The following is a 12,726-nucleotide window of genomic DNA, read 5'->3' as shown; positions in this document are numbered from 1 at the left end:
CAAACAAATGAGAAGAAACAGACAAATCCACATCCATATTTGGAGACTGTAACTTCTTTCTTTGAGTAATTCATAGAACAACTGGACAAAAAAAAAATCAGTAAGAATATGGAAGATGTGAAAAAATATTCTCAATGAACTGCATTTAGGTCACATTCATTGAACTATATCTCATTATATATTTTAAATGCACCCAGAATCTTTTTCAAATCAGATTCAATAGTGAGAATTAAACTAAGTTTTTTGTTTGTTTGTTTGTTTGTTTGCGTTGAAGTCTCACTCTGTCACCCAGACTGGAGTGCAGTGGCCGCTCCCGACCACCACAGCCTCGACCCGCTGGGCTCCGGTGATCCTTCCGCCTCAGCCTTCCGAGTAGCCGGAATTACAGGCATGCGCGACCACGCCCGGCTTATTTTTTGATTTATTGTAGAGATGAGGTCTCGCTGCCCAGGCGGGTCTCGAACCCGCGGGCTCAGGCAATCCACTCACCTCAGCCTCCCAAAGGCACAGGATTACAGACTGAGCCACCGAGCCTGGCTAAACTAAGTTTTAATATTTTTTTTCCTTTTAATTTTTTATTTTAAAGATATGGGGTATAAATTCAGGGTTAGATATACAAATGTCCATTATGCAGGCATTCTTGTTGATGGGGTGTGCGTCCCTTTCCCCAGGCAGATTCCCACCACTGCCAATCTGGCTTCCCTACCCTGCCTTCCAGCAATTTCCACCACTGCCAACCCTTTTCTTATAGTATTACGATAATTGTTCAAGGTCCACTTATGAGTGAGAACATGTGATACTCAGTTCTCTGTTTCTGTGAAAGATCACTCAGTATTATAAACTCTAAGTCCATCCAGGTTGCAGTGAAGTTCATGATTTTGCTCTTTATGGCTGCGTAATATTCCATCATGTATATGTATCACATTTTTTTAATCCAGTCCTCTTTCGATGGGCAGCACAGTTGGTTTCATGTTCTTGCTACAGAGAACAATGCTGTGATAAACATGTGTGTGCAGGTATCTTTTTTATAGAGTGATTTGAATACTTCCGGGTATAATCCCTGTAGGGGGATTGCAGGGTTGTACGGAAGGTCGATTTTTAGATCTTTTAGGAATCACCACACTGTTTTCCACAGAGGCTGTACTAGTTTACACTCCCAACAACAGTGTAGAAGTGTCCCCTTTTTCCCGCATCCTCTCCAGCATCTGTTGTTTTTTGAGTTATTGATGATGGCCATCCTGACTGGAGTTAGGTGGTATCTCAGTATGGTTTTAATTTGCATTTATTTGATGACTAGTGAGGCTGAACATTTTTTTCATGTATCTGTTGGCTGCTCATATGTCTTCTTTTGAGAAAAGTCTATTCATATCTTTTGCCCACTTTGTAATGGGACTGTTTTATTTTTTTTTCTTTGGCACGTTTGAGTTCCTTGTAAATCCTAGGTGTTAGGCCTTTGTCAGACATACAGCTGACAAATATTTTTTCCCAGTTTGTAGGTTGTCTCCCCACTTTCTTGATGATTTCTTTGGCTTTGCATAAGTTTTTCAGTTTGATGAGGTCCCACTTGTTTATCTTTTCTGTTATGGCATGGACACTTGGGGTTTTGATCAGGAATTTGTTGTCAGTTCCACTTTCCATAAGGGTGTCTCCTGCATTTTCTAAGGTTCTTACAGTTTGAGTTTTACATTTAGGTTTTTGATCCATTTAGAGTTGATTTTTGTGTATGGGGATAGGTGGGGATCTTGTTTTAATCTTCTTCATGTGGTCAGCCAGTTTTTCCAGCACCATTTACTGAATAGGTTCTCCTCTCCCCAGTTGTTCGTGGTGGAGGCTTTGTTGAAGATGAGTTGATTGAGAAATTGAGGTTTTGCTTCTGGAATCTCTATCCTGTTTCATTGGTCTATGTGCTTGTTCTTATACCAATATCAGGCTCTTTTGATTATTGCAGCTTTATAACAGATTTTAAAATCTGGGAGTGTGATACCTCCTGCTTTTTTTTTTTTTTTTTTGCTGAGAAGTGTTCTAGCGATTATGATAATTCATGTTTCCATATGAATTACTGTATTGTCATTTCCAGGTCTGAGAAGAATGCTGCTGGCAATTTAATGCGTATTGTATTAAATCTGTAGATTGCTTGGGTAGGTGGACATCTTAACAATGTCAAGTTTTAATATAATTAAGATGACTCAAGTCATATTGAGCATACTCTGATCACAATGAGATTAAATTAGTAATTAATATTATTAAAATATTTATAAAATATCAAAATGTTTGGAAATTAAACAACAAAATTTAAAATAGTTCAAGAATCAAAAAAGAAATCACCAAATTATAAGATGTTTTGGAATAAATGATAAAAAATAACATACGAACACTTATAAGATGCTATTATAATAAGGTTTAAAGAGAAATTTATAACTTTAAATATCTATACTACAGAGAAAACATTTAAAACCAGTGACCTAAGCTTTCACATTAAGAATACAAAAATAATACAAGAATGAATGAGAAAAGAACAAAGTTAAAGAAAACAGATATTAAAGGAAATTACATAAGTCAACTGTTAATTCTTGGAAAACAATAAAAAAACCTGGAAACACCTAAGTAATTCTATTACCAAAAAAAATTAAAGAGCCAGGCTCGGTGGCTCAGCCTGTAATCCCACATCTTTGGGAGGCTGAGGTGAGTGGATTGCCTGAGCCCGCGGGTTCGAGACACGCCTGGGCAGCAAGACCTCGTCTCTACAATCAATCAAAAAATCAGCTGGGCGTGGTAGCACGCGCCTGTAGTTCTGGCTACTCGGAAGGCTGAGGCGGAGGGATCGCTGGAGCCCAGCAGGCGAGGCTGCAGTGGCCGCTTCCGGCCGAGTGAGACTCCAACTCAAAAAAAAAAAAATTAAAGAAAACAAAAGAGTGAAAAAATGTATCACTCATATCAGAAATGAACAAAGGATAACTCTACTTATTTTATAGGTATTAATTAATAATAAAGGGAGATTGCTTCATTCACTTTTAATAAAGAGAAATGGTGAATTTTAAGTTTTTTAACAATAAGATTTTTAACTGTTAATAAAGCGAGATTCACAACTTTTAGTTAATAAACGACAACTTAGATGAAATGGAAAAAGAATTCTCAAAAGCAGAACTTAAGCAAAGTGGCAATTAAGAAAATGAAAATGAATGAATAATATGATTTCTGTTAAAATTAGTAATACAAAGACAGCCCAATTAAAAATGGGCAACAGATTGAAATATTCAAAGAAGATACACAAATGGTCTCTACATGCACACAAAAAATGCTCATAATTGGACACTAAAAAGATAAATATAAAAACCAGAATGATAAATATATGCCTGGTAAAGGACTGGTGTCCATATTTTTAAAAATTTCTTAAAAATCAATAATAAAATAACAACCCAGTTATAAAATGAGATAAAGATCTAGCACCTGTAGTCCCAGCCAGCTACTCAGAATTTAAGGCAGAGGATCACTTGTGCCCAGGAGTTTGAGGCTGCTGCTGTATTCTAGCCTGGGCTACAGCTCTAGATCCCATCTAAAAAACCAAACCAAAACAAAAATCTCACCAAAGAATATAAAAGATGATAGATAGATAGATAGATAGGATTGATAGATAGATACTCAATATGTGTCATGTGGAAATTGCAAATTAAAGCAACAAGGTATCATTATGTACCTATTGGAATGACTGAAACTTAAAATATTGATATCAAAGGCATGGGAGCCAACAGGAACTCTCACATTGTTAATGAGACTGCAAAGTTGTACAGCCACTCTGGATGGCAGTTTTTCAGCTTTCTACAAAACTAAATATATTCTTAACATATAGTCTGGCAATTGTGCTCTTTGTTATTAACCCAAATGAGTTGAAAGCTTACATTCACACAAAAATTTGCACATAGATGTTTACAGTAGCTTTATCCATGATTGCCAAAATTTGTAAGCAATCAAAGTGTCTTCCAAGAGATAAATGAATAAACAGACTGTGGCATATACATACAATTGAATATTCTACAGCAACAAAAAGAAATTAATTACCCGCACCTGGAAGTTGATAGCAAACTTTGTTCATAATTGCCAAATCTTGGCAGCAACCAAGACGCCCTTCACTAGGTGAATGAGTTAACAAACTTTGGTACATCTAGACAATGGTATATTATTCAGCCTCAACAGGAAATGAACTATTAAGCTATAAAAGGACATAGAGTAACCCTAAATGCATATTACTAAGTGAAAAAAAGCCAATCTTAAAAAGATACATATTGTATGAGTCAAATTATGTGACATTCCGGAAAAGACAAAACTAATCAGACAAAGATTAGTGGTTGTCAGAATTTAGGGTTGTATGTGGTGAATAGATAGGGCACAGCAGAGATTTTTAGGACAATGAAACTATTTTGTATTGTACTGTAATGGTGGGCTCATTACATTATCACATTGCATTTGTCAAAATGCACAGAATGTGACAACAAGAGGAAAACCTAACGTAAACTATGGACTCTTGGTGATAATGATATGTCAATTTAGGTTCATCAATTGAAACAAACATACTGTCGAGGATGTTGACAGTGGGGGAAGTTGTGTTTGAATTGGAGTAGCAGGGAGCAGGGAAAACTCACAGTACTGTCAGGTTAATTCTGCTGAAAACTTAAGACTACTCTGCAAAATAAGGTATATTTTTAAAAGGACAGAAAAGACAGGAGAGATAAACTTGATTGATTCACTTTACTTGTTCCGCCAAGCCACAAAATTACATTTAAATATTAAATACTTGTTAGTCAGTTAAAGAAGCCAGCCTGGAAGGCTACACACTGTATGACTTCAATATGTATTATATTACAGAAAGGACACATCTGTGGATATAGTAAAAAGATCAGAGTTTGCCAAAAGTGCAGAAGGACCACAGGGTATTTTTAGGGCAGTGAATCTACTCTGTATAATAATGTAATTGTGGACACATCTCACCACATAATTATCAAAACCCATAAGATGTACAACATAAGGAGTGACTATTAAAGTATAGACTTTAATTAATAATACATTAATATTAGCTCAACTGACACAAATGCAAGATGTTAATAACAGAAAACTGGTGGGGGGAAGAAGGGGAGAGGAAACAGATGGGAAGTCTCTGTATTCTCCCCTCATTTTTTCTGTAAATCTACAAATGCTCTAAAAAAAAGTCTATTGATTTAAAAAAACACACAAACAAAAACCCACAAGAACACACCATTTCTCATCCACTAAAAAGTCTTAAATAAAAGCAGCTGGACAGCTGGGCTCGGTGGCTCAGCCTGTAATCCCGCGCCTTTGGGAGGCTGAGGTGAGTGGATTGCCTGAGCCCGCGGGTTCGTGACCCGCCTGGGCAGCGAGACCTCATCTCTACAATAAATCAAAACATCAGCCGGGCGTGGTAGCGCATGCCTGTAATTCCGGCTACTCGGAAGGCCGAGGCGGAAGGATCGCCGGAGCCCAGCAGGTCGAGGCTGAGGTGGCCGGAAGCGGCCACTGCACTCCAGTCTAGGCGACAGAGTGAGACTCCAACTCAAAAAAAAAAAGCAGCCGGACATATCAATTTTGGCAATGATTTGGAGAAACTAGAACCCTCATGCTTGATCATTGGAATATAAAATTATACAATCACTGCTTCATATCCACAAAATCAAAATAAAAAAATACACTACAAAATCTTGCAAGACTGTCAAGTACTCAGAATTCTCATTCTGGTAGAGTATAAGATGGTCTAACCAAACTATGGAGAACTTTGCATTTTCTTACAAATAGGCATCTAACCTAGACTCAGCCATTCAACCTACAGGCATTTACCCAAAATAAATAAAAATATATGTTTACAAAAAGACTTGAAAAATAATCTGCAATTCAGTTTTTTCTTCACAATAGCACCAAATTTTAGATGTTTCAAATGTCAAAAGGTGTTTCAAATGTCAATAGATAAAGAAATCGTGGTAATATAAATAGAATGGAATACTTTTAAGCATTAAAAATTAGAAAACATATAATATATGCAATATGTATGTATTTTAAGAGACATATTGAACAAAAAAATCCAGATCCCCCAAAAGTGTATATACTATGTTGGTATCATTTTACAAAATCAAGAACAGACAAAATAATCTATTGTGAAATAAATCATAAATTGTTTGCTTTTGGAGGTTTAAGAATTTACTGGAAAAAGGAACATGGAAACTGTCTTTACTAATGAAATTATTTGTATTGTTTTGGGTTCATTGAATGGAACACATTAGATCTGTGTGTTTTGCACCGTTTAATTAAAGGTTTTTGGCAACACTGGTGGAGTAGTTAAGATTGCTGCCTTTGACAACAAATAAACCAGGCTTTAAATCCAAATTCGGCTATATATTTCCAGATCTTATACAAATAAATTAGCCTTCAGAAACTCAAATTCTTAAAAATGAAGCCAAACGCTTAAAAATTTTGTGAGGAATCAATAAACACTGAGCATAAGACTCTGAAGATTGAATTTTATTAAATAATAAGAATTCAATAAACAATAGTTACGTTATTTTAATTATGTTCTTGCAATACTTTTTTTCAAATACCCTGTACTTTGGATATCTCCTTTTTTTTTTTAATTTTCCTGCTCAGGCTGCTTATTTGTAGAACGCTCATGAATCTTTCACAGCTTTGAATTTGATTTTCTTCTTTTCATTGCTTTAATCAGCATCACAGTCCCCCACCTCACATTCTAAAAAGCAATGAGCATTCAGTTGCATCATCTATGACCATTATGAGTTTTAAACAATGCAGAAAAACACCTTATTGCACTAAAAATACCATATTAATATCCCTGTGTGACTAACAATAGATTAGTTTAATGTCCCTATGTGACTAACAATAGATTAGATTAATATCCCTATGTGACTCACAATAGATTAGATTAATGTCCCTGTGTGACTCAAAATAGATGCAGATAGGACTTGCATCAGATTTTTCTCCTCTGTAGTCATCTATAACACAGTGCTGGCCATGCAGTGAATGCTTAATAAAAGGTATTTCATAAATAAATGATTTTAGATTTTTTAAAAATCATAACCATCTGAATATTTACACAAAATCTAACACCTACAAAGGAGTGAAAGGCAGACAGTCCGGGAAATAATCTTACCCTTTCATTTAATATCTTCTTACTGTACACTCTGTGAGCCGGGGACTCAAGGCTGAGAAAAGCAGGACCCGGAAACTCGGCTAAAAAACGTTCCTACTTGTATAAATACTTATAAATACCTTTGGTTCTCTGTTTTTCTTTTTTTCTCCAATTTTTTTCTGCTGTTATATATTGATGTAAGCCACTGAGTCTTTTCTAATTAGAGGACAGATAATAGCCAATATTCCATTAATGTTTAGTATTTATTTCCCTCTTGTTCTCTACAAACCTTGAATTTTCAAGCTGTTTCATGCAGAAACTAGGAAAGGAAATTGCGGCAATACTTGGCTAAGAGGTGTTGAAGAGGAAGAACATATTCACAGAAGGGTAACGGAGATTTCAGGAAGCTGACAGATTTCATGAGAAGAGGTATTTGGGGAGACATATTTAAGATGTGTGGTCTAAATACTCCATTAGACTCAGGGCAGTATTGTTATCTGCTGTTATTGAGGCAGTCAATTTTCACAAAAGACCTGTATGTCCCTTGTTTCCTCAGGCACATTTGATGTTGGGCATAAGTAATTCATAAGAAGCTAGGGCGACCCCTTGAAGCAGCCGAGGTGTGGGGAGAACTGATTGTCTAAAATAGGCCATTTATTCCCCCCCACAGGAAAGATAAACTTGATTTACACACTTTACTTGTTCCTCCAGAATCAATGAATACCTCATACCCAATTTTTTCTGCTAGCTAAAGGATGTTTCCAAGGAGTGGCAAAGGTGTTAGTGTATCTGTTGTGAGGATTAAACCTGACCTTTTTTTTCTTATCAAATTAGGACTGGGGAGTCACGTCTGATAAGGACTCACTAGATGAGATGAGATATTATTACCCTTTTACTCTATATCCTAAAGTTTATTTTCCAACTTGACTCAGTCATTACATCACATGAAAAATAAAAAAGGAAATCACAGTATATTTTATGGCCCTGAAGGGCCATCAGTTGGGGACTCCCAGACTCCAGGAACCTGGTAAGACACTTACCTATCCTCTCTGAAGTCTGCCACATTAGGACTTCATCTACATTTCAGCAAACTTAGAGTTTCCCCACAACTTTATTTTTTTAAAAAATCTCCTCTACTGATTTCCAAAATTGCTTAGATAGGATCTACAGTTGCTAGTCAAGAAATTCTCAAATCCATCTGTAACCTAATGCCCCCACTTGGAAATGTCCCACCTTCTGGGGCCAAAACAAAGAAAATTTTCTATATGGATTTATGTTTTTTGATAATTTCTGCCTCCCTAAAATTAAATGTTATCAAGTAACCATTCATCCACAGTGGGTTCATGTTTTCAAAACCTCCCAGAGACACATGTCATGGGTCTAGAACCTCAAGTTTGGTTCAGAGAAACCATCTTAAAATATTTTTTAGAGTTTTGTATCTTTTTGTCAACAGTTGGTTATATTCCATTTCTGATTACGCCTATATATTATTTTTTTCTTCTGCATAATTCCTAATCCTTTCCTTCTGGCTTAATGCTGTCTATTGGCACAAACTGGAGCTCTTTTCATAGAATGGATTTGGTGGGAGTTGACATTTTACGCCAGTGCTATTCACTGAGCTTCAGCATCAGCAAGAACAACTAGTTCCTACTGGTAGCCATTTATTGTGTAGAATGACTCTCAGCAAGGTGGACTGAAGGTCAAGCCTGTCATTCTGAAAAAGAAATGGTTAGTGGGAGAACTTAATCTCTGAGAAATTTATATATTTTAATTAGAGTTTTTTAAAAAGTATGCTTTAATGAGGGTAGAAATGTCATAGACTGAAAAATAAACTGACTTTCCTAAAGCCATCCATAGCCAGTAACACCCATGTGCAGAGTTGATCATAGGAAACTATGAGGGTTATGCATTTAGAGTTGGCACCTCTGCAGTGTTTCTAAACACCCATGAAACTGGGAAATCCTATATGGATCTGGGCTATTAACTTTTGGGAGAGACTTAAAACCATAAAACATGGTGGCATTCATTCTGCAGAATCAGTATTCTCTGTGGCCAGCAATGAATGGCCTTCTGTGGATATACACAGAGGTGACATATAACAGTCTTCTCTTATCTTTGGGGGATATTCCAAGACCCCCAGTGGATACCTGAAACTGAAAATAATACTGAAACCTATATATACTATGACTTTTTTATGTGATAACTGCGATAGCTACTAAGTGACTAATGTGTGGGCAGCATATACAGGATGGCTACACTGGATAAACAAATGATTCATGTCCCAGGCAGGATGAAATAGAACGAAATTTATAACACTACTCAAAATGACTCACAATTTAAAGCTTATAAATTGATTATTTCTGAAAATTTCCATTTAATATTTTTGGAACATGGTCAACTGTGGGTAACTGAAACCATAGAATGTAAAACTATGAATAAATATAGTTACTATATACACTACCTGCTCACTAATCACTTGGTAGCTAAGTCAGTTATCAGATCTACTGTCTCTACCCCAGTGCTTGTGTTTAAGTAACTCTTCTTTTGCTTAGCAATGGCACCAAAGGGCAAAAATAGTGATTCTGGCAACTTAGATATGCCAAACAGAAGCCATAAATGGCTTCCTTTAAGAAAAAGGATGAATGTCCTTGACTTAATGAGAAAAAAAATTGTATGTTGAGGTTACTAAGATCTATAGTAAATACTAAGTCTATCTGTGAAACTGTGAAGAAGGAAAAATAAATGTGTACATATCATCTATAGGGTTTGATACTATCCCTGATTTTAGTCATCCACTGGGGGTCTTGGAGTGTCTCCTCTGTAGATAAAGGAGAGGGACACTGTATAATCAGGTGCCTCAAGAAGATTGATGATCCTTGAAAAGAATTTCCTGGAAAATAACATCCCTCCAATTGCCAGAAAGATCACTTAAAAACTTCACCCATGGGTTATTGCTTTGTTAAACTCTGGTGTGTTCAGCTGGTTTTTTGAGCTATGGCTGCCATGTTTTCTTAGATTTGGCCGTCTCTCACTCCTTGGGGAGGTGAATCTTCTGTCTCTCTCTAATTTATTTTCTAAATATACTTTGCTTGGGGGGGAGAGAAATTTAACCCCAAATTATTCTCTCATTATTTAAGGCACAGTAACATTGGGAGAGTGTATATGCCTTCTTTGGATCAATAAATGACCAAATTTGAGGTACCCTGGCTAAGGGTACCCCAAGAGGAGTGGTGTATACCCTTCATCACCCCCGTCTGCCCCCTGGTGGCCCTTTTTGCCACTTTGGGCTCCTGCCCCAGGCTGCAAACAGCCAATTCTATACAAAACATCCTTGATAGTTTATACTTTGCATATTTCCAGAAAACTTTTCAACTAAACTGAGATTATCACGTCTCAGCATAAAGTTGTTTAGGCTTGTCCAAGAATTTTAGTGTCTTCTGCTTTATTTATGAACACATCATGCATCTTGTTTTTAAACGGGTTTTCTTCTCATGAGTAGTTTTCCCAGGAATCTCCTTCGTTTTTCTTCATCTGTTTTTTCTATGTATCAAGTTTAATCTATTTATCCACCCATTTTATTTTCTCTCACTTTTTTTTCCTTTTCAAAATTTATTTCCTGCTCTGCAACTGAAAAATAAGCCTACGAAATCCAAACCATCCCTTCCTCTGAGCCATTCCACAGGCAGTTTTCCCTTTCATCCACTGAATTCCAGCACATCTCAATATCCGTGATTTATTTCCTTCTCTCTCCACCTATGGTTGTCATCCCTTTTCTCTGGCTGCCACTAACAGATTACCTGTGTTTTTTAGCACATACTGCAACCACATTCGTTCCCACGTCTCTGTTTTCACAAGGAAGAGCCAGCCTGGTCTCCCGGCTAAATAAGCTCTCTGTCTTTAGGTTGTCATACGTGTGCGCCTGTAGCACCTCTACCCCGGGCAGCCCACAGCACCACGAGTGCCCCGCCAGTGTCTTCCCATGTGCCTCCCACTGTGTCTCCAAGAGAGTAAACTTCCCCCGCAACTTCCCACTCTCCTGGGGCAAAGCCTCGCTTGCCGTCTCCATTTCTTTTACTCCCATGCTAAATTAAACAGGTAGCGGTCTACTATAGCTCCTGAAACTCTCTTACGTAAATATACTTCTTTCATTCCCCGCCTCAGGCCTGAGCTCAGACCACACCATCTCCCCCTCTTGGATCCCCTCCATGTTTCCAGTGGTCTGCTCCCACTCCACACTGCACAACAGTGATTTTTATAAAACATGGGTCTGTTCCTGTCACTCCCCCGTGAAAACTCATCCATGTAGAGTCTGGTTCGTCTGCCTCTGGGCGCTGGAAAGAGTGGGCAGCGATCTTGAGTCAGCCAGGACGCCGCTAGACGCCCCTCTGCAATATCCACTTGTGGTGGTCGGGGGCGGGGAAGGGGCGGGATCGAGCCCCCTTCCCCCCTCCTCCTGACTGCGGAAAGCTGCAGAGAGAGAAGCACTCACTTCCTATTCAGCAGTCGGCAGGGAGGGAGCCTCTCAACAGCCACGTAGGCATTCTCTGCTCTCTGGAGGAAAAGGCCCAGCAGCTGTCGGAGGAAAAGACCCACCAGCTGTCAGCAAAGGGACATGTCGCAGCTAAGTAAGAATCTGGGTGACTCGAGTCCTCCGGCGGAGGCCCCGAAGCCGCCTGTCTATAGCCGCCCTACGGTTCTGATGCGGGCCCCGCCCGCTTCCTCCCGGGCTCCGCCAGTCCCTTGGGACCCACCTCCAATTGACTTGCAGGCTTCATTGGCCGCTTGGCAGGCACCTCAGCCTGCCTGGGAGGCCCCGCAGGGCCAGCTGCCCGCCCCGGTGCCTCCGATGGCCCAGCCCCCGGCCCTGGGGGCCCCGCTGGTCCAGGCTCCCCCGCTGGGGGGCCCGATGGGAAAGCCTCCGACTCCGGGAGTCCTGATGGTCCATCCGCCCCCTCCGGGAGCCCCGCTGGCCCAGCCTCCGACTCCGGGAGTTCTGATGGTGCATCCTTCGGCTCCCGGAGCCCCCATGGCCCATCCTCCTCCTCCCGGGACCCCCATGGCCCATCCGCCCCCTCCGGGCACCCCGATGGCCCATCCGCCCCCTCCGGGGACCCCGATGGCCCATCCTCCCCCTCCGGGGACCCCGATGGTGCATCCTCCCCCTCCGGGGACACCGATGGCGCATCCTCCCCCTCCGGGGACACCGATGGCCCAGCCTCCAGCTCCGGGAGTCCTGATGGCCCAGCCTCTGACTCCGGGAGTCCTGATGGTCCAGCCTGCTGCTCCAGGAACCCCGATGGCCCAGCCTCCGCCTCCCACAGCCGTGATGACCCAGCCTCCGCCTGCAGGAGCGCCCCTGGCCAAGCCTCCGGGTCCTGGAGTCCTGATGATGCATCCTCCAGGACCGAGAGTGCCCATCACTCAGCCTCCAGCCTCGGGAGCAGCGATGGCCCAGCCGGCTGCGCCCCCTGCGCAGCCCATGGCTTCCTGGGCCCAGCAGGCTCAGCCTCTGATCCTGCAAATCCAGTCTCAGGTCATAAGGGCTCCTCCACAGGTCCCCCAGGGCCCGCAGGCCCCCCCGG

At 40.3% G+C, this 12,726-nt stretch overlaps 1 protein-coding gene across 1 annotated transcript in view; it reads left to right on the top strand.

The window, feature by feature from the left end:
• Positions 1–11,663: 11,663 nt before the first annotated feature.
• MAGEL2 (MAGE family member L2) overlaps positions 11,664–12,726 on the top strand; it is a 4,240-nt gene continuing 3,177 nt past the window's right edge. Inside the window, exon 1 of the mRNA XM_021710074.1 lies at positions 11,664–12,716. Coding sequence (XP_021565749.1) covers positions 11,757–12,716 — 960 coding nt within the window. The 5' untranslated portion in view covers positions 11,664–11,756. The remainder of the gene's footprint in view (positions 12,717–12,726) is intronic.

Source organism: Carlito syrichta, unplaced genomic scaffold (assembly GCF_000164805.1).
Source record: "Carlito syrichta isolate Samal-C Ts95f unplaced genomic scaffold, Tarsius_syrichta-2.0.1 Scaffold288017, whole genome shotgun sequence".
Taxonomy (NCBI): domain Eukaryota; kingdom Metazoa; phylum Chordata; class Mammalia; order Primates; family Tarsiidae; genus Carlito; species Carlito syrichta.
The sequence above is the reverse complement of the archived record's forward strand: the minus strand, read 5'-3'. Positions and strand labels throughout refer to the sequence as shown.